The 27,239-nt window shown below is 62.9% G+C and overlaps 14 protein-coding genes and 2 non-coding genes across 16 annotated transcripts; 7 read left to right on the top strand and 9 right to left on the bottom strand.

Moving 5' to 3' along the window:
- Window positions 1-3: 3 nt before the first annotated feature.
- MJAP1_001992 (uncharacterized protein) lies at window positions 4-1,656 on the bottom strand (the record flags this gene model as incomplete). The annotated part of the gene is made up of 1 exon (XM_060265936.1): window positions 4-1,656. The coding sequence occupies one exon, from the start codon at window positions 1,654-1,656 to the stop codon at window positions 4-6; it is 1,653 nt and encodes a 550-aa protein (XP_060121919.1).
- Window positions 1,657-1,899: 243 nt separating this feature from the next.
- Window positions 1,900-2,659, bottom strand: MJAP1_001991 (uncharacterized protein; the record flags this gene model as incomplete). Its single annotated transcript, XM_060265935.1, has 4 exons — window positions 1,900-1,986; window positions 2,009-2,105; window positions 2,132-2,393; window positions 2,416-2,659. The coding sequence occupies 4 exons, from the start codon at window positions 2,657-2,659 to the stop codon at window positions 1,900-1,902; spliced, it is 690 nt and encodes a 229-aa protein (XP_060121918.1).
- A 130-nt stretch (window positions 2,660-2,789) lies between these two features.
- Window positions 2,790-5,429, bottom strand: TSR1 (ribosome biogenesis protein tsr1; the record flags this gene model as incomplete). Its single annotated transcript, XM_060265934.1, has 1 exon — window positions 2,790-5,429. The coding sequence occupies one exon, from the start codon at window positions 5,427-5,429 to the stop codon at window positions 2,790-2,792; it is 2,640 nt and encodes an 879-aa protein (XP_060121917.1).
- A 56-nt stretch (window positions 5,430-5,485) lies between these two features.
- On the bottom strand, window positions 5,486-6,455 carry RPN8 (proteasome regulatory particle subunit; the record flags this gene model as incomplete). The annotated part of the gene is made up of 2 exons (XM_060265933.1): window positions 5,486-6,156; window positions 6,179-6,455. The coding sequence occupies 2 exons, from the start codon at window positions 6,453-6,455 to the stop codon at window positions 5,486-5,488; spliced, it is 948 nt and encodes a 315-aa protein (XP_060121916.1).
- A 278-nt stretch (window positions 6,456-6,733) lies between these two features.
- Window positions 6,734-8,534, top strand: MJAP1_001988 (uncharacterized protein; the record flags this gene model as incomplete). The annotated part of the gene is made up of 4 exons (XM_060265932.1): window positions 6,734-6,753; window positions 6,810-6,857; window positions 6,880-6,951; window positions 6,974-8,534. The coding sequence occupies 4 exons, from the start codon at window positions 6,734-6,736 to the stop codon at window positions 8,532-8,534; spliced, it is 1,701 nt and encodes a 566-aa protein (XP_060121915.1).
- Window positions 8,535-8,560: 26 nt separating this feature from the next.
- Window positions 8,561-9,436, bottom strand: PNO1 (pre-rRNA-processing protein pno1; the record flags this gene model as incomplete). Its single annotated transcript, XM_060265931.1, has 1 exon — window positions 8,561-9,436. The coding sequence occupies one exon, from the start codon at window positions 9,434-9,436 to the stop codon at window positions 8,561-8,563; it is 876 nt and encodes a 291-aa protein (XP_060121914.1).
- A 354-nt stretch (window positions 9,437-9,790) lies between these two features.
- On the bottom strand, window positions 9,791-10,592 carry YOP1 (ER membrane protein DP1/Yop1; the record flags this gene model as incomplete). The annotated part of the gene is made up of 6 exons (XM_060265930.1): window positions 9,791-10,076; window positions 10,117-10,215; window positions 10,253-10,269; window positions 10,310-10,402; window positions 10,451-10,462; window positions 10,539-10,592. 6 exons carry the CDS (start codon window positions 10,590-10,592, stop codon window positions 9,791-9,793), a joined length of 561 nt encoding a protein of 186 aa, XP_060121913.1.
- Window positions 10,593-10,823: 231 nt separating this feature from the next.
- On the top strand, window positions 10,824-11,530 carry mge1 (GrpE, mitochondrial; the record flags this gene model as incomplete). The annotated part of the gene is made up of 2 exons (XM_060265929.1): window positions 10,824-11,051; window positions 11,075-11,530. The coding sequence occupies 2 exons, from the start codon at window positions 10,824-10,826 to the stop codon at window positions 11,528-11,530; spliced, it is 684 nt and encodes a 227-aa protein (XP_060121912.1).
- Window positions 11,531-11,871: 341 nt separating this feature from the next.
- On the top strand, window positions 11,872-13,883 carry PAB1 (Protein phosphatase PP2A regulatory subunit B; the record flags this gene model as incomplete). The annotated part of the gene is given in 2 exon segments (XM_060265928.1): window positions 11,872-13,432; window positions 13,450-13,883. 2 exon segments carry the CDS (start codon window positions 11,872-11,874, stop codon window positions 13,881-13,883), a joined length of 1,995 nt encoding a protein of 664 aa, XP_060121911.1.
- Window positions 13,884-14,002: 119 nt separating this feature from the next.
- On the bottom strand, window positions 14,003-16,535 carry MJAP1_001983 (uncharacterized protein; the record flags this gene model as incomplete). Its single annotated transcript, XM_060265927.1, has 2 exons — window positions 14,003-14,854; window positions 14,877-16,535. The coding sequence occupies 2 exons, from the start codon at window positions 16,533-16,535 to the stop codon at window positions 14,003-14,005; spliced, it is 2,511 nt and encodes an 836-aa protein (XP_060121910.1).
- Window positions 16,536-16,584: 49 nt separating this feature from the next.
- KEX1 (carboxypeptidase D) lies at window positions 16,585-18,394 on the top strand (the record flags this gene model as incomplete). Its single annotated transcript, XM_060265926.1, has 2 exons — window positions 16,585-16,924; window positions 16,947-18,394. The coding sequence occupies 2 exons, from the start codon at window positions 16,585-16,587 to the stop codon at window positions 18,392-18,394; spliced, it is 1,788 nt and encodes a 595-aa protein (XP_060121909.1).
- A 45-nt stretch (window positions 18,395-18,439) lies between these two features.
- Window positions 18,440-20,683, bottom strand: MJAP1_001981 (uncharacterized protein; the record flags this gene model as incomplete). Its single annotated transcript, XM_060265925.1, has 1 exon — window positions 18,440-20,683. One exon carries the CDS (start codon window positions 20,681-20,683, stop codon window positions 18,440-18,442), a length of 2,244 nt encoding a protein of 747 aa, XP_060121908.1.
- Window positions 20,684-20,771: 88 nt separating this feature from the next.
- MJAP1_001980 (uncharacterized protein) lies at window positions 20,772-21,563 on the top strand (the record flags this gene model as incomplete). Its single annotated transcript, XM_060265924.1, has 1 exon — window positions 20,772-21,563. The coding sequence occupies one exon, from the start codon at window positions 20,772-20,774 to the stop codon at window positions 21,561-21,563; it is 792 nt and encodes a 263-aa protein (XP_060121907.1).
- A 15-nt stretch (window positions 21,564-21,578) lies between these two features.
- MJAP1_001979 (DNA-directed RNA polymerase) lies at window positions 21,579-25,290 on the bottom strand (the record flags this gene model as incomplete). Its single annotated transcript, XM_060265923.1, has 2 exons — window positions 21,579-24,916; window positions 24,939-25,290. The coding sequence occupies 2 exons, from the start codon at window positions 25,288-25,290 to the stop codon at window positions 21,579-21,581; spliced, it is 3,690 nt and encodes a 1,229-aa protein (XP_060121906.1).
- Window positions 25,291-26,891: 1,601 nt separating this feature from the next.
- MJAP1_001978 lies at window positions 26,892-26,984 on the top strand. Its single transcript has one exon. It is a non-coding gene; the product is annotated as a tRNA-Arg (tRNA).
- Window positions 26,985-27,053: 69 nt separating this feature from the next.
- MJAP1_001977 lies at window positions 27,054-27,146 on the top strand. The gene has a single exon. It is a non-coding gene; the product is annotated as a tRNA-Arg (tRNA).
- The last annotated feature ends 93 nt before the right edge of the window (window positions 27,147-27,239 follow it).

The raw sequence follows: 27,239 nt of genomic DNA, 5'->3' as shown, positions 1-27,239 counted from the left end.
TAGCTACTTGTACATCAGGCCGCCATAGGACAGACTCGCGCGCCGCGGCGCCCCAATACGACGCGTCGCACTCGGCGCAGGCCAGAACTCGTCCTGGTCGGCGTGCGCCGCGACACGCACCGCAACATGCTTCGCATCGCTGCCTCCCCACTGCCGTGCGCCTTGCGCAATACGGCGCCCGTGCACGACCTCTTGCTCGGCTGCACGCGCGGTCGCACGCACGGGCCACTGCGACGCGGGGGTGGTATACTCGTCGTCCGAGTCGCTCAGGTCCCAGTCCGCCCACGCGCGCCCCTCGCGCGGGCGCTGCGGACGCCGGCCAAGCTGGGGGAGCGGCACGACGCTGATGCCACGCGCGTCGGGGCGCCGGGGGAGGTAGGGTTCGGGGATCGGAATGCTCACGCTCGGGTCGGGCTCTGGGCTGAAGCTGCGTGCGAGATCGATCGCACGGACGCGCTCGTGCAGCCTCGCGTCCGTATCGCGTGCCTCGGAGTGGCTGCGCGACGAGCCCGGTGTGCTGCGCGAGCGCGGATGGTCCGGGCTGTGCGGCCGCGAGCGGCCGCGGCCCGCGTCGCCGGGGACGGTGCCCGCGTCGCCGCGCCGCGGCCGCTCGCGGCGGACGTGCGCGAGTGCCTCGGCGCCGAGCGCCTCGACCTCGCTCTCGTGCCGCCGCTGCACCTCTTCGGCCTTGGCGGAGGAGAGGCCCAGCTGCGGCAGTTCGCCGTCGCGCGAGCGTGCGCGCTCGAGCGCGGCAAAGCCCCAGAGCTGCGCCTGGACGTCCTCGCCGACGACGCGCTCGTGGTCCGGGTCGCCGACCTGCCGTGCCTTGATGCGCTCGCCGTCGAGGAGCGTCACCATGCCCGTGCCACCCGGGCGCGTCGCGCGGATCATTTCGCGGCGGCGCATCTTTTCCTCGAGCGTGCGCGGCGGGGGACTCTGGTCGCTCGGCGAGCGTGCGCGGCCGGTGCGCGACAGGCGCCACGACCGCGGGCGGCGCTCGTCGTCCTCGATTCCGAGTCTGGCGCGCTCGATGGAGGAGCGCAGGCCGAGGGCGCCTGTGCTGATGCTGCGCGAAAGGCGCAAGCCGCGTTCGTCGTCATACGACAGCGCGCTTTGCTGCTCGTCTGCCGCCTCGATCTCAATGGTCGGCTGCGGGAGCGGCGCAAAGCGGATGCTGCGCTCGGCCGTCGACGCATGCCGTGTCGCGTCTGCCTGGAGTGCGAGCATCGGCGGCGTGCCGGTGTGCGCCGTGAGGTGCGCCGGCAGCGAGTAGGACCGCACGAGTTCTTTGGACGCCTGCGTCTGTTTCGCGAGCGCCTGTGCGGCGGCCATGCTGCGGCGCGTATTAATGATGGCGTTCAGCGCCGCGAGCTCTTCTGGATCCATCGGCTCTTCGTTCTCGCTCCCCTCGTCGTCGGACACGGCGTTGCGCAGCGGCGACTGGCGGCGCACACGCGTGCTGAGCCACGGCATGCGCAGCGGGTGCCGCCGTGGCAGGCCGGTCAGCACGATACTTCTCCAGCGGGGATTATGGTATAGCTTGATACGCTGGGAGAGCGGGGCGCGGACGCGAACATGCGCCTGGACCGGAGTGCGCCCCCGCCGCTCGATGGGATTCCGCAAAATGGACGGGGGTGCGCTATTTTTTGTCGACATCTCTGCCGTGTGGCCACGTACGCGCGTAGTACGTGGCCCCGATCGGTCAGCAGGACTCGCGCGGCGTGCTTTCCCAGCCATGCCGCATCCCACACGGTGTACGACAAGCGGCGGTGCGGTGCGGGGATCAGTTCATCTAGGCCATGCATCCAGCCAATCATAATCCAGCACACATTCGCGTGCGGAGCGGCGCCCTTGGCGCGGCGCGGGCGCAGAGGAAAAGGACGGTTCATGCTATTGCTACTACTTCACATCAGATGGAATGGCCTCGACCGGCGTCGAGGTTCCCGTGCTTTGCGACGGGAAAATAAGCAGGCGCGAGCGATGCAACTGCGTTAGTCATGCCACGTACGATGGGAAGCTTGGGGAAGAGAACCAGGAGCAGCGCGCCGAGGTTCAGCCAAAAGAGCCACGGGTCATAGTGGGAATAGTGCGTGGAGAGCAGGAACCTGGGTAAGCGTCGCAGGCAACGTACAACCCAATCGGCAGGCTCGTCAGGTACTTTTTCGCAGGCGTGTACTGATAGCCCTGGTCAATTTGCTCCCAGAGCGTCAGGTGGTCGTACGCGCCGCTGTTTTGGTCAAACGGTGTGCCCTTGATTAAATGGAACATGACAAATGAGACGGCCATGTAGCCCAGGTTGATCATCGTCCACCGGATCGAGTCCGAGATACCGGGAATCTCGTTAATCACCATTTTGGCCAGGACAATCAGCACGACGTGAATGACCCAGGCACCTGGATTAGCAGCACTACACACCCTTCATGTTCACCCACTCGGCGTTCGCATTCGGCGAGACCTCCTGGTCAACGACCTGGTCGGGCGTCTCTTGCACCTGCTGCACCATCACAAAACTGCTGCTGCGGCGCCGGTGGTGGCCCCGCTTGCTGTCACGGCGGCCCAGGTCGGAGCGCGTAGTCGAGTTGATCGAGTTTGTGCTGAAATCAGCACTGGTATCTGCCTCGTCATGCGCAGGCGTCACTACGGTCGGCACCGTAGTCATGCTTAAAACACGCTGTATCGACGGAGAAACAGAGCGCCACGCGGCTGCCGCGCCACTGGGCGCCGCGTGACAAAAAAGTAACACGTGCCTACAAGGTTCGCTGCCAAATCGTGTGGGGTATCCGGCCGAACTACGGAGCACGGAGCGGCAGGCCCTGCCGCGAGTCGTGGAAGAGCGTCGACCACCGCGGGTAGACGCGTTTGTAAAGATTCATCAGCACCGTGTCCATCTGGGACAGGGGGCCGTCAAAGTGCGCTTTGTAGTAGCCGTGCGTACCGAGCGACTCTTTGATGTGGCCCGTCCGCCCGAGCTTGGTCCGCAGCGTGATCGGGGCAAAGTAGCGCACGTCGTTCGCGTTGAAAAACATAAAGCGGATCGTCGCCGTGCGCTTGTGTAGCTTGTAGGGGTGGCCAGACAGGATGATGCGCTTCGTGATGATGCGCGTCGGCGCCACATCCAGCACCGAGCCGGCACCGACAAGGTGGGGGGACTGCTCGGCACTCACGCCAATGTCGTCGTAGCCGAACTCTTTGCTCTCGGAGCGCATGCGCAAGAGAACCACGGGGACATTGGCACCGCCAAAGGTCACGGGCGCATAGATACTGCCGACCGCGGCGCCGATGCCGTGGGGGAGGAAACGCTCAAATTTGTACACGTCGTTGCCGCGGCGGCCGACACTGCGCACATGCTGCGAGTAGACGGGGTTCGCATAGTACCGCCGGAAACCCAAGCAGACAAGAAGGGGGTCCTTGCTGCGGACGGGTGCCTCGTACTCGGTGTTGCGCGTAATGGTAAAGTTGACGACACTCTTCTTGTGTTCGTGACGCATGAGGCCAAAGAGCACAAAGGGCACGTCGTCGTTCTTCTTGTCGGCTTGCGCACTGCCGGAAACACGCAGCGCACGCTCGGCGGCTGCAGCAGGCACATCGCGGATCCAGATACAGACTCGGATCCCGGGCGGCACACCTTCGAGCATCGCATCGCTCTCGACACGCTTGCGCGTCTTGCTAAAGTCGTCGAACTGAAAGAGGCGCGCATAGTCCTCGGGAAGGTCCTCATAGGGGTCCCAGTAGCTCGTGTACATGCTCTCCAGGCCACGGTAGCGCGCGAAACGCTGCCGCGCAGGGACCTCCATCGGGGTATCGACCTCGTCGGGGAACTGCGCAAACTGCTGCTCCTCCTTGCTGACTTCACGCTCTTTGCGCTGCTGCGCGCGGTAGGCCTCGAGCGCAGCCTCGTCAAACTCGTCGTCAAAATCTTCTTCTTCTCCCTCTTCCTCCTCGGCCGCGTTCTCGAGGGACGCATGGTCGAGATCCTCGTCCTCGTCGTCGTCCATCTCGTCGTCTTCATCTTCGTTCGCGTCGTCGTCGTCTTCATCCTCGTCGTCGTCGTCGTCCTCATCCTCGACAATCCACGCGGCCTGGTAGCGCTTGCGTGCATTCTCCTCGGTCTTTTGCTTGAGAATCTCACGCGGCGTCGTGCCGGGCGCGGAGGGTGGCAGCTCGGGGACGTCATCCATCGCCTCTTGATTCACCGGCGCATCGGCCATCTCCTCCTCGGTCGGCCACGTCTGCTCGTTCGCCATATAGTCCGGCTCGTTCTGCGAGACGAGCTCGTCGGCCTCATCGCCCCGCTCTTCGAGCACGTCGCCCGGCATGAGCTCTTTCGGTGTCGCACCGTCATCCATCTGCACGTCCTGCGTCACGACGCGCTTCGCATTCGCGGGCGCATACGTGATGCGATCTACCGCATAGTCGCCAAAGTCGGGGATGTGCACGAGTCGGTTCGCACTGAGCGGCGCGCCGCGGATCCAGCCCTGGACCTTGAGCAGCCCCTTTTCCTCATCTTCGGGGACGTACTCGGCCTCTTCGCCGACGCACCACGAGCGAAAGTCGCGCCATGCGACGCGTTTCGGCGCGGTGGTCGCGAGCGTGCGCACCAGCACGCTGCGGCTCGCCGCGTCGTCCATCACCTGGACCTTTTTCACCTCTGGGCAAAAGTACTGCACAAAGCTGAGGAGACTCTTGCGCACGCCCTGCGCATCCTTAGACTGCGTCTGCTTCTTGGCCTTGGCCCACGGCTCGTCGTCGGCCGTGCTCAGCGTAGGCACCGTGGCAATCGCGAGCGGCATGCCCTGGCTCTGGAGCGTGCGCAGGCACAGCTCGCCCCACGACCCCGGTTCGATCGATGTGTTTGCCGAGAGGACCAGCACGACAAAGTCCGCGCAGCGGCACGCGTCCATCGTCGGCAGCAGCGCGCCGTACGGCAGCGGGAGGAACTGGAGCGATTGGCGGAAGCGCGTCGCGTCCAGCTCGCAAAAGGGACGGTGCATCGCCTGCGCCTCTTCGACGCTGCGCCCTGGCACCGGCTTGATACCAAGCGACTCGCCGTCCTTCTCCAGCTCGCGCACGACGCTCCATGGATCGCCGTCCGGCGTGAGGGTGACAATGGCGCAGATGCGCGGCGCGCCCGCCTTGGCGGGGCCACGTCCCGAACTGCGCTGCTCGCCACGCAGGCCGCTGCTGCTAAAGATGCGCGTGCTCTCGAGGATCGCCGCGCGCTTCTGCTGCGAGATCTGCTTCGCCTCGTTGCGGCGGTTGCTCCGCGAGCCCTGCGTGCTGCCCGACGTCTTTAGCGGGTTCGACTTGTGGCCGCGGGCCGTGCCCTCCGTCTTTCCTTTTGACGCGCGCTTCTGCGCGCCCTTGGTGGCGTGCCCCGACTTGAACGGCTTGTTCGCCTGCTTCAGCGTCGGCCTATGCGAATGCCCCATCGTTGCACGAGCAAACTCCGACCAAAAAAAAGTGCTGAGTCAGCATTGCTAGCACGCTATGGCTTCGCCTCGGTCGGCGCCTCCTTCTCGTCGGCCGGTGCGCCGTTCGCGGTGGGCGCGTTGCTTTCGCCTCGCGCCATCTCCAACCGGTTGTCGACCAGGGCATGGAGCGCAATCACCGAGCGGATGAGACTGCTGAGGTATACAATAAGCAGGCGGTCGTTGTTCGCCACACGGAAGCTGCGCACGGTCTCGGGCTTCTCGAGATCGGGGAGGTAGTTGAAGATGTTTTGCAGTTCGTAGATGATCTCGTGGTTCACGGGAAGCTCGCCACGCGTCACTGCTGCGAGGTAGTCGCGGATTTCGATCAGGCGGCGGTGCAGGCCACGCAGCGACGCGAGCTGCGACGAGACACGCTCCGAGAGCGAGCCGACGGCCGTCGTGTCGTGGATATCACGGAGAAGGTGCTCCACACCGACCTCTTCCGACTCCTCGGCCTCGATCGTGGTCGGGACGTGCATAAAGGTCTTTTGCGTCGCCGTGCCGTCGTCCTTGATCTCTTCCACGGCGACGTATGCGTCGGTGGGGATACCCACGTCCTGCTTCCGAGGGTCGATAATCACCATCACGGGGCGGGGCGTGAAACGCTTCATCAGCTCGTTGATCTCCAGATCCGACGAGCGTAGCTTGGGACCGGTATGGTACCATCCAATCATCTTTTCACGCGCTGCGTTAGGAAGGCGACGTACCATTGACCTTTTTAAACATCTCCATCATGCCTTCGATGTAGTCGTGGTCCAAAAACCACGTCTTGGGGTCGCGCTCGTCCTCCTCAAAGGGGATCGCGAAACTGTTGGCCACATTGATCACTTTGCCATTGTCCTGGCCAAGCAGCACGCCGAGGACTCGCTTCCGCGAGCCAATCGATACACGGGACGCATGGTCCGTCACAGACAGGAGCACCAGGGGGTGCACCACGACCGACGTCCCGGCAAGCGAGCTGGTCTCTTCCGACGTCGTAGGCATCGTGGGCTTCGGCAGGCGGCGCGGCGCGCGGCGCCGATCACTAATCACATGACATGTGGAGTGTCCTTCGCGCTTCGGTGCGTGGGCAGGGTGAGCGACGCGGCATCCTCGAGCGGCGCGCGGGGCGTGCGCATGTACAGCCCCGCGCAGGTCGAGAGGGACGAAGAGAGTGTGCAAGAAGTGCCTATGAATTTTCGCGGAGCGCTGGGGCTCGTGGGACGCGCGACAGACCGACGCGTTGCGACGCGTCTTCGGGTACGTCGCGTTACTCACGCAGAATGCGTGCCTCTGGCGACTCGTACATTGCTTGGAAGAGGAGGAGGGGGTGGATGAAGAGGTGCGGGGATTGCTAAGGCGCGCGTACGGTGCGCTGTTTGCCGTGCTCGACGACGAGACCATTCGGTACGTGGCGCGACTGACACAGCGCGTCGCTCTGTACGCTGCTTGCGCTCTTGACCGAGCGGCACCATGTGCGCTCGTACCGCGTGCGAAAAGTGTACGTCACATTGCTCACACAGACGCGCGCTGTACGCGGCCTCGGAACGCGACCAGGCACTCTACGCTTTGCTCGATACTTATGCAGCCTACTGCCCTGCACTGCTCCTGCCCGTCGAGCGCCCTGCTTCGCGTACGAGGAGAGGCGGAGAGGCCGTAGGGCAGAGCACGATCCGGCTCGCCAACTGGGCCCGCACGCTTCCCCGTCTCGTCTTGCCTGACATTGTACCGGGCCTGTGCATCCACGTAGGCGACAGCGCGCAGTCGTGCGTGCCGCGCTTCATGCACCTCGCGATGGTCGCGGGCGTGGGGTGCAAGGACACGTCGCTGGACGACCGCGACGAGGCGATTGGCTCGCGCATCGCCGCCTCGTTGGGCCGCCTCTTGGCCGTGAATCACGTCTACCGGCGCCGGCAGCAGAAACGGCAGCCAAACTCGCCGCAAAAGAGCAAGAAACTCGCACCGGGGGATATTCCCCTCTTTGATCCCGTGGCGAGCGTGATGCTCGACCAGGTCTATGTGCGCTGTGCCCATCTCGGGCACGTCCCAAAAGCCCTGCTATCGTTCCTGGAGCATGTCGTGCACTCGATCGGCGCGGATGCCGTTGCCCACCTTCGCCAGGACGGCGAACCATCGTGGAGGGCATGGGAAGAGGCGTGGCGGCCGACTCTGGTCGCACTTGCACGTATCCTTGCCCTCCTTCCTCCTGTGCCTTGGGATGACGTATTTGCGCCCTTGCTCCGGCCCTTGTCGCACCTCGCTGCGATGGACGGCCTCTCGGACGAGTTCTCCGCGACAATCGTCCAGGGACTCGTCCGCTTGTTGGTGCGCTGGACGCGCCTCGCGCCAGAGAATGCAGTGGCGCGCCACGCGACCGAACGCTTCTTTCCGTGGCTGCTCGAGCTGGAAGAGGCACTGCTCATGGACGGAAACCCGACGCTCCCGATATACCACGCGGCACTCGAGCTGCACACGGCCGCCATCCCGCTGGGCGGCAAGGAGGCGACCAATGCCCTGTACCCATTTCCCTTTTTCTTGCTTGCGTCGCCTCCTGCTTTTGCTGGATCGGTCGCGACGCTGGCCAAGCTGTTTGGCCTGGTCGCCGCACTGCGCCATGGCGTGCAGCACGCCTCGTTGCCGGCGGCGCCTGTGAACGAGATGATCCTTGCGCTGGTCGACCTCGTATGGAGCGGGCGCGCGTACGGCACGCTCCAGCAGCACGGCCTCAAGCTCGACGGCCATCTCGCGATCGATCCACAGACGATCCATGCGTTCAAGGAGGCATGCGACGCACGCCGGATCGTGCCATTTGTCTTGATCGGCTCCCTGTCGCACAGCGCGCTCCTGGCGCCGCTCTTTGAGGTGTACTGCAACGAGGTGCTTCTTCCTTCGGCGACACACCCATTTATCCGCGCGCCGATCACGCCGTCGGCCTTGCGCCCTGCACGCGAGCACGGCCTGCCGCCTCAGCTGCAGTACACCGGCATCCGCGTCGCTTTCTTGCGCTGGCTCGCGGATCGCGGAGCGCCGCAGCTGCTCGCCCTCGTCGAAACGACGGTGCCTTCGCTCAGCAAGGCCTCTTGATATCTCTGTACTATGCTACAATAGCGCTATGCACGCTGCCGCATCCGGGAGCTGATCGTACGCAGCTTGGCATACACCTTGCCCGGCGGACTGCCCATAATCAGTGCCACGATCGAGTCCTTGGCAATGCGGATGTTTTGGAAGGCGCCCAGGATATGGATCTTGGTATCAGCCAAGACGATACGCGTCCGGCTCGCGTTCTCGATCGCAAAGCGCGTGCGGCCATCCTTGCCGGCAATACGGCCAATGGCACGGCTAAGGTGATCGCCGTGCAGCGTCTTGACGTCCTTCATCTCGAACGAGTCGACGTACAGGTCATCAAGACGCAGGAGCGCCAGCGCATCGTCCGCATCAAAGCCCAGCGCGTACGCCTTGACAAAGTCGGCGGCTTTTTGGAGCACACCGAGGTCGTCGGTGTGCTTCGACGTCTTGATCTCGACGCTCCGCGTGCGGGGGTTCATGCGCACCATCAGGTTTGCCTGCTCGACAAGCGGCGTGTAGATCTTCGGCCAGTCGCGCTTCAGGGGCGACATGCGGTGAGGGGGGATCGGAACCTTGCGCAGCTGCGACTTGGCGGCGCTGCCGGCACTCGCTTGGGCCGCCGCCAGCGACGCGGCACTGACGGGCGCAAACTGCAGCGTGTCATCCACATCAGCACCTTGCGGAGCACCGCCCTCGACCGTCACTGTGTCGTCAATCATCAGGTCGTCGTCGTCCGCCGAGGGACCCTGCGCCGAGGCGTCTTCGTCCAGCATCAGCTCGTCGTCCAGATCCTCGTCCGAGTCCTCCTCGCCAAATGGCTTGCGCGTAGGTAGAGTATCCGACTCATTAGGGGTACTGCTCTTCTCCTTCTTCTTGCTGGATGCACGCTTCGCAGGCGCGGGTGCCGCCTGCTTACCCATGATGCACGTCGTGAGCCACCAAAAAAAAAAAGCACGGCATGGATTAGTCAGCCATCGGCCGGCCCGCTGAGGGCCGCGGGGCGGGCGTGCGGGGCAGCATCCGGCGGTGCTACAGCCGTGCGGCGCTGTCGACGTGATCCTAGCGTGTGTGGGCGTATCCAACGCCATTTGACTTGGCAATGTCGTGGCATGCCGCGCCGAGCGGGCGGCATGCGTTCTAGAGCGGCACGGGCTCCACAAACAAGAGGCAATTGAAGCTAGCCAGAAAGGACTCTATGGACTCTTGTTGAACGGTGCGACGAAATTATAGACGGCACGCACACAATCAAAGAGCCGTGGAAACACGTTCAACCCTTACTGGGTGTGGAGACCCTGGGCGCTGAAGCCGCTGGCCGAGGCCGACGAGGTGCCGGTCGACGACGACACCTGCGAGGGGGTCACACCAGCCGAACGAGTGATCGTCAGGAACAGGGGGCGGAGGAGCTTGTGGTAGACAAGCTTAGCACCCTGGGTCTGAGGAAGCACAAGCCAGACGATGGCGAGCGTCTTGAAGGTGTAGTAGAAGGGGAACCAGTAGAGCACGACGCTCACGAACGACTCAATGAAGTTGAAGAAGCCGAACACGACCCAGTAGGTGAGCCTAAGGTTAGTTCGTTTCTTTTGTTTTGTAGAATACATACCACTGGACATCGTCCTGGGGCTGGGGAGTCTCGAGGGCAGCGAGCGAGAAGTAGGTGGGGATCACGAAACCAATGAAGTTGGTCAGGAAGCCCGCGAAGCTAACGGTCAGCACGCACGAAAAATAGGTCAACATACATGTTGAAGAACACAAGCTGCAAGGTGTCAGGAACCGAATCACATGGATGTACGTACGACGGTGAACACGAAGAAGATGCCGACGGCAATGTACGACTTAGGCACAGGAAGCTGCTTGTCGAAGCGGTTCAGCGCCGGGTACTTGGAGAGCTGCGAGGTGTTAGTCTCGGTTCACGGGAGAAAAAAAAAAACACATACCTCCTTGTCGAGCTGTGATAAGGTGGCGTAAACACGACCGTAGGTCAGCATCTGCACAATGATCGGCGGTGGCGCCTGTCTAACCTACCTGAGCGAGGAAGGAGTCAACCTTCTGCTGGATAACCTGAGCCTGGGAAGCCATTTTTTTCAGTTAGTGTCCAAACGGGTGTTGGTCGGTGGTAAGGCCCCCATCGGGACTCGGCAGTATATATTCGCCCGAGCGGCCGCGGTTTGGCGCGGGCCTCCAACACGGGCCTACCAGGCCTGGTAGATGCGCCGCACGGACTCGCCGCAGTGTACCTTTAGTAAGCGATCGACGCTTCTCGATCGATGTTTCGGCGTGGAGGCGGGTGGCACAGGCAAGAAGACTACCATGTCGTTCATCGCTTCGTCGGCTCGTGCTAGTGCCTTTGGCCTACTCGCGCGCCCCCTCCGTGCCCCCACGGCTCTTGCGGCCCCCCGCGCTGCCGTGCGTGCCTACTCTGACAAGGCCGCCGAGCAGGAGGCGCCGAAAGAGGATGCGGAGGCACCGAAGGAGGAGGGCGCCACCGACGCCGAGGCGCAGCTGAAGGAGAAGGAAGAGCGTATTAAGCAGCTCTCTGTACGTCTATAAACTAACCCCAGGACCAAGTGTTGTACGGCAAGGCCGAGCTCCAGAACCTCCAGCGCCGCGCTGCGGAAGAGAAGACGAGCGCCGGCCAGTTTGGCATGTCCAAGCTCGCCAAGGACCTCACGGAGTCGATTGATATTTTGGACATTGCGCTCAAGACCGTGCCCGAGCCCCTGCGGACGCTTAACAAGGACTCTGCGGAGACCGACGCGCACAAGGCGCTCGCCGACTTTTACGACGGTGTCAGCCTCACCCGCAAGAGCTTGCTTGACATGCTCCGGACACACGGCATCACGCAGTTCAACCCTACCGGCGAGGAGTTTGACCCCAAGCTGCACGAGGCGCTGTACCAAGCGCCCATTCCTGGCAAGACCCCTGGCACTGTGCTCGACTGTAGCAAGGTCGGCTACATGATCAAGGACCGCCTTCTGCGCGCCGCGCAGGTCGGTGTCGTGCAGGACACCGCATAGACACCAAAACGTAGCAAACGTCCCCACCCTGGCCCCTGCCTCCACCCACTCCTGCCTGTGCACAGGCGCGCCCTTCGGTTCGTGGGGTGCTGCGTGGCGTACCTTTCACGTGCCACTGCATGCGTCACGTGGCACGCCTTCTTCGGTGAACTGGAAAAAAATGCAGGGCAGCCAGCTGGAGGCGGAGCGGGGGCGATTGGCGGAATGGGCCGCGCCAGGCATTTGTTCGCGTAAAAAAAAAAAGGCGACCTTTGCCTGTCGCCATCGCTCCCGTGGTCGCGTTTGACTAGCTCTCTCACTTTTCTAAAAAAGCCCAAAAAAACCTCCTACACTTCGTCGTGATGTCGTCTGAAGTTGCTTCCTCGCAGCCCGCTGCCACAAACGCGCCCGCCGCTCAGTCTGCCTCTGCTGAGGCGGCTGCCCCCGCCCCCGCTGCTGCCGAGGAGACGAGCAGCAAGGAGCAGACGGAGAAGCCCGCGACTGAGGGTGAGACCAAGCCCGAGGGCGCTGCTGAGGAGAAGAAGGAGTCGAAGCCCAGCAGCCAGCAGGCCAACACCTCGCTGTACGTCGGTGAGCTGGACCAGAATGTGAACGAGGCGGTTCTCTTCGAGATGTTCAACATGATCGGCCCCGTGAGCAGCATCCGTGTGTGCCGTGATGCGGTCACCCGTCGCTCGCTCGGCTACGCCTACGTCAACTTCCTCAACGCTGCCGACAGCGAGCGTGCGCTGGAGCAGCTCAACTACACCCCCATCCGTGGCCGCCCCTGCCGCATCATGTGGTCGCAGCGTGACCCCGGCCTGCGCCGTGCCGGCCAGGGCAACATCTTTATCAAGAACCTGGACGAGGCGATTGACAACAAGGCGCTGCACGACACCTTTGCCGCCTTTGGCCGCATTCTCTCGTGCAAGGTCGCTGCGAACGAGAACGGCTCGCTCGGCTACGGTTTCGTGCACTACGAGACGAACGAGGCTGCGGACGCTGCGATCAAGCACGTCAACGGCATGCTTCTGAACGACAAGAAGGTGTACGTCGCCCACCACATCTCCAAGAAGGACCGCCAGGCGAAGATCGAGGAGGCGCGCGCGCAGTTCACCAACGTCTACGTGAAGAACATTGAGCTCTCGGTCACCCAGGAGGAGTTTGAGAGGCTCTTTGACAACTACGGCGAGATCACCTCGGCCGTGCTCGCCACCGACGAGGAGGGCAAGAGCCGCGGCTTTGGCTTTGTCAACTTTGCCGAGCACGAGCAGGCCGCCAAGGCTGTGGACGACCTCAACGACACCGAGTTCCACGGCCAGAAGCTCTTTTTGGGCCGCGCCCAAAAGAAGGCCGAGCGTGAGGAGGAGCTCCGCCGTGCGTACGAGGCCGCCAAGAACGAGAAGCTCGCCAAGTACCAGGGCGTGAACCTCTACATCAAGAACCTTCCCGAGGAGTTTGACGACGAGCGCCTCCAGGAGGAGTTTGCGCCGTTCGGCACCACCACTTCTGCCAAGGTCATGCGCACTGCCACCGGCGCCTCGCGTGGCTTCGGCTTTGTCTGCTACTCGGCGCCGGAGGAGGCCAACAAGGCCGTCGCCGAGATGAACGGCAAGATGCTCGACAACCGCCCGCTCTACGTGGCGCTTGCCCAGCGCAAGGACGTCCGCCACCAGCAGCTCGCTGCGCAGATGATGCAGCACAACCAGCTGCGCATGCAGCAGCAGCAGGCTGCTGCCGCTGCCGCGGCTGCGCAGATGTACCCCGGCGGCCCGGGCATGTACTACCCCCAGCCCCCGGCCGGTGGCGTTCCGGGCCAGTTCCCGGCGGTGCGTCCCCAGTACGCCCCGGGCATGATTCCCCAGGGCATGCCCCAGGGCATGCCCCCGAACGGCCCCTACCCCCCCGGCCAGTTCCCCAACGGTGGCATGTTCCCCCAGGGCTACCGCCCCCCCGCCCCCAGCGCGGCTCGGGCCCCAACGCGCCTGCGGGTGGCGCCCCGGCGGCGAGCGCTGCCGCGATCGCCGGCCGTGCGCCCGCGCAGCGTGGCGCTGGCGCGGGTGGTGCTGCGCAGCGTAACGCTGCTGCGGCTGCCGCGCCTGCGCAGCCCGAGGTGCTCACCGCTGCTGCGCTTGCCAACGCGTCGCCCGAGGAGCAGAAGCAGATGCTCGGTGAGGCCATCTACCCCAAGATCGCCGCGTCGCAGCCCCAGCTGGCTGGTAAGCTTACGGGTATGATCCTCGAGCTGCCCGTCGGCGAGCTGCTCCACCTCCTCGAGGACGACGAGGCGCTGACCGGCAAGGTGGACGAGGCTCTGAACGTCTTGCGCGAGTACGAGAACCGCGAGGGCGGCGAGGCCGAGGCCAGTGCCTAAAAACGAGGCTTGCCTCGCTCTGCACTCTGTGTATGATGTATAGTAGCATTCTACCGTGCTGGGATGCTGTAGCGAACCTAGCCGTTACGCGTCCGCAGAACACTGCTGTTTCGGCCTATCTACCGCGTCCACGCCAAAATGCCCGCTGCCGATTCGCGCACTTGCGAGTTGGCGTGCGCCTGGCTCAGCAAAAACAGCTCGTACGCCGCTTCGCCGCTGGGCAGGACCCGCGCGCCTTCGGGGATGCTTGCGTATGCATCGTGCTGCCCGTCGCGCACCGACTCGCGGTTGTCGATCAAGGCCTCGAAACGCGAATCCACAATCGCCGTCCGGGCGAGGATGGTGTGGGCGATCTGCAGCGCGCGCAGCGCACCGCCGGTCGGCCACTGCAGCGCGGCCGTGAGCAGGCGCTTGAGGATCGCCGCCGTGCGGTCGATCGTCATGTACACGCTCTGCCGCGAGACCTTGACGAAGCCGATCTCGAGCGCGTGGAAGAGCAGCGCAGACTCGCTCCAGCGGCGCAGGCCCGGCGTCCGGCCGCGGTTCGACGGGGCCTGGGGCGAGGGCGGGAGCACCGCCTCCTCCTCGAAACACGTGCTGAGGCTCAACGGGAGCAGCAGCTGATACAGCGCCACGTAGAAGTCCGCAATATCGATCTCGAGCGCGTCGCCTTGGCCACGCAGCAGTTCCAACGCAGTCACAATCATAAAGAGCGCCGCGCGCATGCCGACGTGCCGCGGCGCCGCACGCAGGTCGTCCGAGTCGACCTCGTTCGCGCGGTCGACGTCCGCCATCGCCTCGAGCAGTTCGGTGCGGAGCACCTTGATCAGGTCACGGAAAAAGTCGAGCGAGACGTGGTGCGCGTAGAGCACAATGCCTTCGAGCGCAGCGGCCAGCAGCTGCTGGGGGATATCGGGTGTCTTGAGGATACGGAAATAGAGCGCAAAGACCAGCTTGAGGGTCTCGGATTGCTGGGTGAGTAGGTGTACGTACGTTGCGCGCGCGCTCCTCGACGTCGACCGCCGCCTCGGCCTCGCGCATCTCGTCCTCGATTTCGCGCAGCTCCTTGTTGCGCTTCGCCTGCTTTTTGCTGACATGCGCCGCGAGGCCTTTGCGCACCGCCTTGGGGTCCGCCCGGCGGCTCTCTGCCGCGGACGTCGGGCGCTTCTTGGGCTTGGGCTTGGCGACGCTCGCCGAGCCCATCGGACCGGTGCGGTGCGACTTGAGCTCGTCGCGCAGGCGCAGGTGCGCAAAGAGATCGAGCACGTTGGCGTGCACCGCGAGCTTCCGCTCACGCACCATGCGGTAGAGGAGCATCACGGCCTCGAGCGACACTTCGCCGTCGGGGTCGTGGCGCAGCAGCTCGACGATCGCATTGTAGCACTGCTCCGAGGCCTCCGTCCAGCCCTTTTTGGACAGCTGCGCAACGACCACCGCAAGCAGGTTCTTGCGGTAGTTAAAGTGCGACGCGCGCGTCAGCAGCGTGCAGAACCCGCGCAAGGCCACCGGGGCGAGGGGCGTCGCGCTCCGGATCTCGGCCTCGCACAGCTCGAGGTACTCGCGGTAGACGCGCACGATGCCCTGCTCCCACTCGCGCCGCCGCGCGACGTCCTGGCTCACCTTTTCCTTCTCTTCTTGCTCGGACAAGGCACGGATGCGGTAGCCGGGCAGGATATCCACAAAGACGGCCAGCAGGGAGAGGAGCGCGAGCTGCCGGATATACACGTGCACCGGAACCATCGGCTTGCCTTGCTCGCCCGGCGGCGCCTCGGCGCGCGTGTTGGCAAAGACGAGGAGGCGCCGCAGCCAGTGCAGACCAAGCTCGGGATCGCCGATAATCTGCGAGGCGAGGTTCGCAATCTGCTCGCGCGCCATCGCGAGCGCCGCCGCGAGCGTGCTGGGGTTGCGCGACTGCGCGTCGGAGATGATGTCGTACGGCGCACGCAGTCCGAACCGCGTCGAGTGCACTGCGGACGTCTGCGGCGCACTCGGGCGCTCGACCTCCTCTTCGCTCTCGTCCGAGTCGCGGAACACGACGCGGCTCGCCTCGGGCTCCGACTCGTCCTCGTCGACCTCCTCAATCTCGCCGTCCTCTGCGCGGACCGGCAGGCGGCGGTTCGCGAGCGCCTCGCGCTGGCGCTCCATCACCTTTTCTTGGCGCTTGTCGCGCTTGGCGGCTTGTTGCAGGTAGGCCTCTTCGAGGTCGCTCGCATTGTCCACGTCGCTGTCGTCCATCTCCTCGAGCTCCGAATCGCTCGCGCCTTCCATGTCTGTGCTCACGTCGCTGAGGCCTTCGGTGTCTGCCTCGGGCTGCAGCGCCTGCAGCGCCTTGCGCTGCTTCTTTTTTTCCTCTGCGAGGCGTGCGCGCTCTTTTCCTTGTGCACCTGCACTCGAAACATCCGGGAGGCGCGCACGCGAGAGGAACTGCAGCGCCTGCACGTCGTCCTCGTCGTCGCTGCCGGCCATATCCTGGGCGTCCTGTGCATATTCCTGGAGCTCGTCCGAGTCCTGCTCGACCTCGGCGCGCGCGCGCTTTGCACTAGCAGGCTCTTTGTGCGAAGCAGCACGCTTCGGCGGCCGCGCAGGCGCACGGCTGCCGCCGCGGCCCCGCGCACCCGCCCCTCCTCGCCCGTTCCCTGCACGGCGGGGCATGGTCGTTGAAAAAAAGTGCCACGTGTTTGTCCTCCACTCCAACGTGAACATGCCGCTGGTGCCCTCGGGCTCGTTCTACGTGGGCCGCCTGCCGGGCCTGCCTCCCGTCGAGAACGGACGCGAGTTCCAGGTGCTTGCGGGCTACCTGCCTGCGCGTGAGGCGGTCGGAAACGGCGCGCCGAAGGATAATGCGCACCTGTACTTTATGCTGCACCGTGCGATGTACAAGCCCAAGCGCCGCAAGCTCGTGATCTGGCTCAACGGCGGCCCGGGGTGCTCGAGCTTTGACGGATCGATGATGGAGATTGGTGCGTGGCGCTTCGAGGGCGACAAGCTCAAGTGGATGCTGCCGGGCGGCAGCTGGAACGAGTACGCGGATGTGCTGTACGGTACGTTGCCCTGCTAATCCAGTCGATCAGCCGGTCGGCACAGGCTTTTCGTATGTAGAGAACCGCGCCTATGCTTCGGATCTGCCGCAGGTCGGCCGCGAGTTTGTCTTTTTCCTCAAAGAGTTTGTCAAGGCGTTTCCGGAATACGCCAGGCAGCAACACAGCGCGCCGGGGCCGGGCGGCGCGGTGGACGTGTACATTGCCGGCGAGAGCTACGCGGGCCAGTACATCCCGTACATTACCCATGCGCTCCTCGAGACGCACGACCGCATGCCGGTGCACCTCGCGGGCATCGCGATCGGAAACGGGTACATGGACCCCAAGTCGCAGGCGGGCAGCGAAGTCGATCTCCTCCTCGAGAATCGCGTGTGGGAGAAGAATGGGCGCGAGCACAAAGAGATCATGCGCCAGGTCGATGCGTGCAACGAGGCACTGAAAAAGCACGCCAAGCCGCGCCTTGCGTACCCCGCGTGCGACGCCATCATGTCGCGCGTGCTCGACATTAGCACGCACAATGTCGACGGCAAGCCGTACTGCATCAACTCGTACGACGTGCGCCTCGTCGACACGTCGCCCGCGTGCGGCATGAACTGGCCGCAGGAGCTCGCGCAGGTGTACACCTACCTGCGCCAAGGCGACGTGCGTACCGCGCTGCACGTCGACAACATGCACAAGCCGGAAGCCTGGGTCGAGTGCAACTCGGCTGTCGGCAGCCCGATCCACGCGCACGCGGCCGACTCGGACGCGTCCGTGACACTCCTGCCGGACATTCTGCAGGCAGGCGTGCAGGTACTGATCTTTGCGGGCGACAAGGACGTGATGTGCAACTATATCGGCCTCAAGCGCATGGTCGACCGCCTGGAGTGGAGCGGCCACAAGGGGCTGGAGAGCGCGGCGCAGGACTGGCGCATCAACGGCGAGCTCGTCGGGACGTGGCAGAGCGACCGCAACCTGACGTACGTGCGTGTGAACAATGCGTCGCACATGGTCGGCTACGACGCGCCGCTGCAGGCGCACGATATGATGCTGCGTTTTATGGACATTGACATGAACCTTGCGTCGGGGACCGCGGCGCTGAATACGTCCACGGTCGGCCTCGACGCACGGATCCTTGTGCCGGACCGTGGCAAGACGCATGTGCCGAGCCACGCTGCGCCGCCGCAGGCCGCGCTCGAGACGCCGAGGCCCAGCGCAAGCACGCCCAAGCAGCAGCCGGCGCCGGGCGCCAAGTTTGACCTGCTCGGCAACCTGTTTGTCATTGCGCTGATCGCGGCGGCCGTCGGCGCGTGCCTGTGGGTGCGCCGCCGGTCGCGCGCTCGCCCGGGGCAGTACCACGCCGTGGGCCAGTACGTGCTCGGCGCCGAAAATGGCCGCGGGCCCCTGCGCTCCCCGCCGCGCTACCCGCCGACGGAGCGCGTAGAGATGGAGCCGTTTGCCCTAGGCGACGAGGACGAGGAGCTGGCCAAGTAGATACCAGAGTAGGACCGTTCGTGAGCCATGCAACTCATTCTACGTCTACACATCGAGCGTCTCGCGCGAGTACAGCGGCACCAGCAGGCTCGCCTCGTGCAGCGCAAGGCGCTTCGACTTGGACTCGGCCTTGGCCGTGCCCTTGCTCTTTTCCGCGAGCGCAAATGCATCGAGCGGCGCGCTGAGGCGCGTCAGCGTCTGCAGCGTGTTGGCGTCGTGCGTCAGCGCACGCGTGCACTCGGCCAGGCACAGGTGTGTCGTGGGATCCGCGAGGAGCTGGGGGAAGTAGGTATCCAGCAAGTCCTCGCCGAACGACACGACCGCGTCGAGCTGCGGCGCACGCACGTCGCTCGTGCGGTAGCGAATCGAGGTGCGCGGCACCGTGCGCACGCTATCCGCCTGGCGCGTCTCGCGGTGCGCATCGAGCGGCGCCTGGAGCTGCGTATGCAACCAGCACCGCACGATATCCAGCAGGATGAGCACATGCTTGTTTTCCACAATGTGCGTACGCAGCGCCATGCGCATCGCCGGCTTCGAGAAAGGCGGCGGGGCGAGGACGTGCTGCAAGACACGCGCGACGGTCGGCGCACCCGCGTCCGACGTCGCGAGGAGCGCGTCCTTGACGATGGCCATCGCGTCCTTCTCCGCGAGGTCGGGGACGTGGCGCAGGACGAGGTAGAGCGTCGTCCAGTCGTGCGTCGCACGCACGCGCGCAACCAGCGCGTCGCTCGGCACCATCGCCGCGCTCACCACGCCGCGCTCCAGGAGGTAGCGCAGCGTGTTCGGCGCGTACACCGCCGCTTCGCCCTTCTTGGCCGCGGGCAGGGCCCAGTCGAGGATGCGCTGCACAAACGGCGTCGGGAGCACTGGCTTGGGCGCCTTGCGCGACGCCTTGACGTTTTCCGCGGCACGCAGGCGCTCGCTCTCGTCGGTGATCAGCTGCGGAAAGAGCGCGTCGAGCTGTGCGACGCGCTCCTGGTCGCCCAGCGCGGCAATCCGTTCGACAAACGCGTCGTACGCCGCGCCGAGCGCCTGGCCGCCGTGCGCCTCCTCGCCGATCCACGGCGCGGTCTGCGCAGCAGTGTGCAGCGCGTGCACAAGCAGGCCCGTATCCGGTACGCTCACCGGCAGCGCCAGCACGCTGCTGCGCACCACGTCGCGGTGCGGCGCGTCGATCAGGACCAGGACGTGCGCGTCGGTCGCATGCGTCGCACACACGCTCGGCACGCCCCGCGAGGGCGTCGCGCTGAGCGACCACTCGACCTGTGCGAGGACCGTGTCGAGGTCAATGTCCCAGATGAGCGCCGTAGCGCGCTCCTTGCCCTTGTCGCCCGGCGGGAGAGCAAGGAGAAGGAGGTGCGACGGCGAGAGAAAGAGGATCTCGGACGTGGTCTTGTCGCCTTCGCGCAGCGGCGCAAGCGTCACGGACCGCGCCTCGGCGACCTGGATACCGCCGCTCTCGAGGGAGGCGTGCGCCGAGACGAGCTCGCCCGAGCGCTGCAGCACGGCAAGCGTCCCTTGGGGCTCCCATGCGGCGCTCGCCACCGCCTCGACCGAAACACGAGGCAAAACCGGGCTCGTGTGCACGCGCAGGCGCGGCGCAGCGGCGTGCACGGCAATCACTGCGAGCTGCAGCGTGTCTTGTGCGCCGACGACGGTCAGCGCGCCAATCACGCCCTCCTCCGGCACGATGCGCGCCGCGGCTGGCGTGTCGAGCATCTGGGTATCGTAGCGCACACGGGCGCATGCGCACTCTTCCTGTGCGCCGACAAGGACCACGGCCTGGTCACGCACCGCGAGCAGCTCGCCGGTGCGCAGGACAAAGAGGCCCTGGACGCGCCCTGCGACGCCGATCGTCTCCTTTTCCGTATCAGTTCCCGGGACGCGGTGCCCCCGCGCATCGAGCGCCTCGGTCAGCGCCCAGACCGTGGTATCCTCGCCGTGCTCGAGGCCGAGGTAGGTCGTGCGGCGCAGCGCCTCGCCCTCGCGCCGCTCGACGACCAGCGGCGGGGTGCACGCACGGTCTGACGGCGCGAGTGTGTAGGTATGCACCGGCGTCTGCGTCTGTACGTCCATGAGCACGATCGCGACGCCCTGCTCGACGCTCGCGACAATTCCCTTGCGCTTTGCCATGCCCGACGAGCGGATGCGCACGACATCGCCGAGCGCGACGTGCGAGGTACGTGTGTTGCTTGCGCGTGTACTGCACAGGCCGCTCACATCTTCCGTGCGGCTGTGCACCGCCAACTGGATCGGCGTCTGCACCAGCGGCGCGGCTTGACTCCCCATCGCTGCACGAACGAAGGACTTTTTTCTTCGGCCGACCACCTTTTGCCACACTTGTGCACGGACAAACATGATGCTTCGTGTAGTTGGAATGCGGCGTGTGGTGCAGCCGCTGCGTGCGATGCGTACGTACAGTGCGCTGGTGAACACGCCGCGCGCGATGCCGCGCGTGCAGATGCGCCGCCCTTTGGCGATGCTGGCGCCACAGCGCCGGACCATGTTCATCCAGACCGAGTCGACGCCGAACGCCGACTCGCTCAAGTTCCTCCCCGGGTGCGAGGTGATGGAGAAGGGCACTGCCGAGTTCCTTGACAAGCGCTCGTCGATGTCCTCGCCGCTCGCCAAGAGCCTCTTTTCGCTGGACGGTGTGACGGGCGTCTTCTACGGCCCCGACTTTATTTCGGTGAACAAGGACTCGGACACGCCGTGGGCCTCGATCAAGCCTGAGATCTACAGCAGCATGATGGAGTTCTTCACGGCCGGCCACGCCCTCTTCCCTGACCCGACGTCGGAACAGCCGGGCTCGGACACGACCATCCTCGACACCGACTCGGAGATTGTCGCAATGATCAAGGAGCTGCTCGATACACGCGTGCGCCCTGCGATCCAGGAAGACGGTGGCGACCTCGAGTACCGCGGCTTTGGCGAGGACTCGGACGGGATCGTCCGCGTGAAGCTCAAGGGCTCGTGCCGCGGTTGCGACTCGTCCACCGTGACGCTCAAGTCGGGCATCGAGCGCATGCTCATGCACTACGTGCCCGAAGTGCAGGGCGTCGAGCAGGTGCTCGACGAGGAGGAGCTCGTGGCCCTCGATGAGCTCTCCAAGCTCGAAAAGCGCCTTGAACAGCAGCGCGAGGAGCGCCAGCGTGGTTTCTCCGAATAGATACACGTGTAGTTACTACGGACCGACTTGGAAGCGGATCTTGAGATTCATCGCCGCGAGCTCCGCCACAAGGTACTTGAGCACGTAGGGCACCGCCACCACGTCCAAGTCGCCCACGCGCCGCAAAACGTTGGCCTTGGGGAGCTGCACCCGGGGGGCGTCGTTGCGCCGCGCGCCTTGCGCCGCCACACGGCACGCACGGCAGTACTCGCCGTTGGGGCCGAGCGGCGTGCGCTGCTCGTCGGTATTTTCAATCGTCTGCACCGCGCCGAGGCCGGGGATCGCAATCGCCGCGTGCTCGTCGTAGCTCAGCGAGATCAGACTGCCACACGTCCGGCACACATAGGCCGTGGTATAGTCGGAGCAGTTCAGCAGACGGTCCTGCAGCAGGAAGGACGTGCCGTGCGCAAGCAGCGCATCGCGCTCCATCTCACCAAAGCGGATACCGCCGGCACGCTTGCGGCCCTTGACGGGCTGGCGCGTGAGCGCGTGCACCGGACCCGTGGTACGCACTTGGAACTTGTCGTTGACCATGTGACGCAGACGCTGGTAGTACACCACACCCAGATAGATGTCCGCACGCAGCTCCTGGCCGGTAATGCCAGAGTACATCGGCTCGTTGCCCATGTAGTTGTAGCCAGCCGCACGCAGCTGCTCGCCAAAGAAGTTGACCGGCGTGTCGTGTTCGTTAAAGGTCCACGGCGTCGCGTCCTGCGAGATGCCGTGCATCGCACCCGCCTTGCCGGCCATGCTCTCGATAAGCATACCGATCGTCATACGCGAGGGGAACGCGTGGGGGTTGATAATCACATCAGGCTGCATGCCGCTCTCGCTAAAGGGCATGTCGACCGCAGGCCACTTTTGCGAACACACACCCTTCTGGCCGTGGCGCGAGGAGAACTTGTCACCAATCACAGGCGAACGGGGGACGCGGAACATGATTTGCACTTTTTGGCACTCACTGTCGCCCGCATCGCTGCCAATCAAGCGCACCGTGTCGACGTAGGCGGCCTCGTCGCCTTTGAAGCGCTTCACGAGCGTACGGCCAGTCGCGTCGTTGTACGCGGCGTACAACGGGCTGCCTTTCGTGAGCAGGTCGCCGACAAACGGAAGACCGTCGACGTCCAGCTGCGTGCGCCGCACATCGTCGCTGCGCACGTCGTCACCAAAGCCAAAGTGCACAGGCAGCGCACCACTCCGCGCCCCGCCACCGACCAAGTCGCGCAGGTTGACAATCTCCGACTTGTACACCGTACCGTAGCCAAAGCCACGCTCGTGCGTGGACTTGTTCAGGATCATGGCATCCTCCATGTCATAACCCGTATAAGAAATGACGGCGACAATGGCATTCGTTCCGTTCGGGAAGTCGTCCATGCCATACTTGTTGTGCAGCGCAGGGCGCACAACGGGCGTCTGGCCGGACTGCAGACGGTACAGCTTGTTGTCCGTACGCCGCGAAATCGCACCAGACGGCGTACCCATCGTCTGCTTACCCATCTGGCACTGGTACATGTTACGCGGACTCTGGTTAAAGTCGGAGAAGGGCGTCAGGTTCGCAATGACACTCAGCACGTTGGTCGGCGTCTGCTCGACGTGCGTCGAGACGCCACGCTGCACCTCTTCGCGGCGGCACGCCACTTCGAGGTAGACCTGCTCAAAGGGGCCAATGTGGTCCACCTTGCCATTGTACAGGTACTGCACAGGACGCAGCATGCGTGCACGGCCAGAAAAGAGGTAGAGACCAGGATACTGGCCGCCGTGCGACGTCGGCACAAAGCCCAGCTCAAGGTCCAGGGGGACCTGCTCGTGCCCTTCCGTCTTCCAGATACGCAGCACGTTGGCCATGTGCTGCGCAAGCGATGGGGGGGCGTAGCCAATAATCGCACCGTCAAGCTGCACAACGACGTGTGTCTTGGGGCTGACGTTCGGCGCAAGGACTTCGGTCATACCGAGCGAGGTGAGCAGCGCGGGGATATGCGAGGCATCGACATCGCGCGTCGTCAACAGACACGAATGCGAAAAGTGGTTCAGCAGACCACACGGGCTACCATCGGGCGTGTGGACGGGGCACAGGAAACCCCACGCCTCGGGAAGCAGCTTACGCACGGTCGTTGTCTTGAGCTCCGCAAAAAAGGCACCACGGTGCACACTGCGGAAATGCGCAAGGTAACGGTAAAAGTTGAGCTTCTCGGCGACAATCGTAAAGCCACCGACTTGCTGCAGGTCAAGACCGCTGGGCGACGAGAGGTTGCCGGTCGCAAGGAAGGACGCAAGGCGCGCACCCACGTCGCCATTCACCTTGGACAGCACACGCTGCATGTAGCGCGCCGAAAAGTCGCACTCTTTTGCCTTCATGCGCACATCGCGCGCAATCACGCTGCGCACGCCGACCAGGTATTCGTCCAGACGCTCGCGGATAATGGCACCGTACAGGAAGCCGGGCATGAGCACCTCTTGGTGCTGTGGCGAGTCGGGGTTGTCGGCACAGCACTCGCCAGCAACAAACGCGTACAGCTTGCGGATCATAAAGATCAGCAGGCGGTACTTGTCGCGGGGGAGGGTGAGGTGAGGCAGCACAAGACGGTTGATCAGGTCCACACCCACTTCCGCGTTCGTCCAGTCCTCGGGCGCACGCATCACCACGCGGAACTTGTCGCCGAGGTAGTCGAGGCACTGCTCACCGGTCCACAGGCGGTACTGCTTGAAGCCGCGGAGCAGCAGCTCGACACGGTCCGTAAGGAAGGTGTTGTCAATGTCCGAGCCGACAATCGACGCAAAGAGCTCCTTGTCGGTAGCACTCACAAGTGCCTTGAGCACCATCACAATCGGGACCATGTATTCTTGCTTTCGCCACGAGAAACGCAGAGTCACACCACCATTCTCGAGGTAGTGCACCGAGTTGGTAACGCTCACCAGATCGTTTTTGCCGACGCAGCGGATCGAGCACGCTTTGCTCGAGTACGAGGGGCCACGGCGCGTGAACGAGGGACGCTCCAGCGCCATCACATGATTCGCTTTCGCAAGGATCAAGAAGCGCATCAGACGCTCGTTACCATTGATAATAAAGTAGCCGCCCATCTCGTTCGGCTCCTCGTGGTGCGCCACGAGCTCGCTCGATTTCATGCCGCGCAGGTTGCAGCGGTTCGAGCCGACCATCACAGGTACAAGGCCCATGTCATGCAGGTCCGACTCGGGCTCGCCGCCGTTCACGCTCCAGTTCACACGCGCAATCAGGCGGCCACGATAGGTCGTCAGGCGGTTGCGGCACTCATCGGGGTAGACGAAGCGGTCGCTTATGTTTTTCGCGCGCGACGGAACCTGAGGGCGGCTCATCATCACATTGTCGATCCACACTGGGTTAGTTGCAAGACGTACTCTCAATGCGATCGCCGCGCTCCGCGTCGATCACGACACGCCGAGGGAGCGTCGGCAGGCTGCGGTTCAGCAGGCCACCAGTCTCCACCTCGACGCTCCTCGCTTCCAGACGGGGGTCATCCATCCACAGAGCGTTGAAGCTCTCAATGTGGGGGCGCGTGATCTCGCGCAGGGCAGGTACATCCTTCGATTCGCTCGAAGGGTTCATGAAACGCCGCTGCATCTCGAGGGTATGGAAAGTATGCGGCTCATTCCACGGAGCGGTCTCATTTCCTTTGTTTGAGATGGGTCCATGCTCGGGCGGGGTGCCCGGGCCGGACGACGAATCCGACGACGGCGACTCGCTTCGCATCCTCACCGTGCAACGGCGCAAAGACCTGGCACGGCCGCTTTTGAAAAAACTTCTTCGGCCGAAATACGCCAGAGTGGAGGAAGCAAGGGGGTTGCAGGTGAGGTCCACCTCCATCGACACCTCCACCTGACGCGTCCGGGAGAAGGACATGCACACGATGCGTCGTTGACACCTGCGAAATAGCACGGATCCTGTTTTTCATGTGGAGCGGATGCGTACAGTAACGGGGAGGGTAGATAGGTCGAGGGAAAAAATACGGAAGCGTCGTCAGACCGCGAACAGAAGAAGAGGGTTGGAGCAACGCAGCGTAAAAGATTCGCTGGGCCACCGGGATAGAGTCAACGTAACGTAGTCTTCCCGTATATAAAGAATCCATCGTGATGATGTGTTTTCCAGAAATTTTGCTGTTACCACAGAAGAAATCTTGGGCGTTCCATTTGGTATAGAGCACGCTTTGGGAAGGCGTTGTTCCTGCTGCACGACCTCGTTAAATTTTTTTAAAATGCCTGTTTTCGACATCCTAACGGGACGCACCAGGCAGACCATTTACCAAGTCAGATTATTGTCTAACTTTTAGAGATGTAAGCTTTTATATTAAAAAGAACCCAAACGTACCCGTCCACATTTTTTTTAGACAGCCTCTAACAATGACATGTAGGATGTACTACTTGTCCACCATTTGCCTCCATTTCAAACCGTTCTGATACTCCACTTGAATAACCTATGGGCGGGATTGACTTGGAGTAAGGGGCTAACAGATTCTGAGCAGAGTGTGAAATGGAAGTAAAAAATTATGACTGCAATGCCTAGTTCATTCTCAACCCTGTCCCAAACTCTGAACGTGAAACATTCGATCAGGCCTCGGATGAGTGTCTCGAGAACCCTGTAGAGAACAAGGATTTCACAGTGTACCCTTGACTATCAAGCTCTCAAATACAATAGTTCATAAACCTCTAAGTTTCTGGGGTCTTCATGGCAGTGTACTTTGACCTATAGCTCTCATGGGTTTCCATGCTGTCGAGGCCATTAATCGGATCTGCACTGCGCTCGTTTTCTATTTTTAAAAAGTGCCCTGTTATTTGAAAGTGGCACTAGCCACAACCCTCCATTTTTTTCTTGCGATTGATCGGAGTTGCTCGTCAATCTTCCCTCGACAATAAATCTGATCCGTGCGCTCCACTTTGAAGTAGTATATGCGGAGTCAGTTTCGTGCGAAGGGTTGGTAGATATCCGACTGGAGAATGGCATGGAAGGATAATGATCAATACACTGTTTGGAGTAACACAGTGCAGTATGCGACAGTAGCTCATTGTGTACATTCCTTAATATTAAAGCAGTTTATGACATGCTCGGTGCATACTTGCACTGCCGTTGATGACGACAAAGTGTAAAGGTTATAGCGTCATCTAGGTTTGCTACGCTAGTCCAGTAAATAGCACACTTCGATCAAGCATTTTTAGATAATTGCAGTCTATGGTGCTTTTGGCTGAAAACCAAATACAGTATTACAAGGAAAAGGGCCAAATTGGCCGAATTTCTCTTGGTTATAAATGATTTCCTTTCCTTTAAGTATGCAAGACTCATCCCAAATCCTAACTACTGGCCGGTTAGCACAATTGGTAGTGTGTCTGACTACGAAAGTCCTCTGGACTGAGCATATCAGGAGGTTGCGGGTTCGAGCCCCGTGCTGGTCATTCTTTTTTTAAACGGCCAAAGTATCCACTTACTTTTATTGGCAATGTTGCCGTTTGGCCAACTAGCCTGGCCGGTTAGCACAATTGGTAGTGTGTCTGACTACGAAAGTCCTCTGGACTGAGCATATCAGGAGGTTGCGGGTTCGAGCCCCGTGCTGGTCACTTTTTTACCCCCCGCTGAGCGGAATTGTCACGGACGAGAATTTTGCGGTTGGCTAGATTTCTTTTGCTCGACACGCTTCGCAGGAGTGCTTC

Source organism: Malassezia japonica, chromosome 3 (genome assembly GCF_029542785.1).
Source record: "Malassezia japonica chromosome 3, complete sequence".
Taxonomy (NCBI): Eukaryota; Fungi; Basidiomycota; class Malasseziomycetes; order Malasseziales; family Malasseziaceae; genus Malassezia; species Malassezia japonica.
The sequence above is the reverse complement of the archived record's forward strand: the minus strand, read 5'-3'. Positions and strand labels throughout refer to the sequence as shown.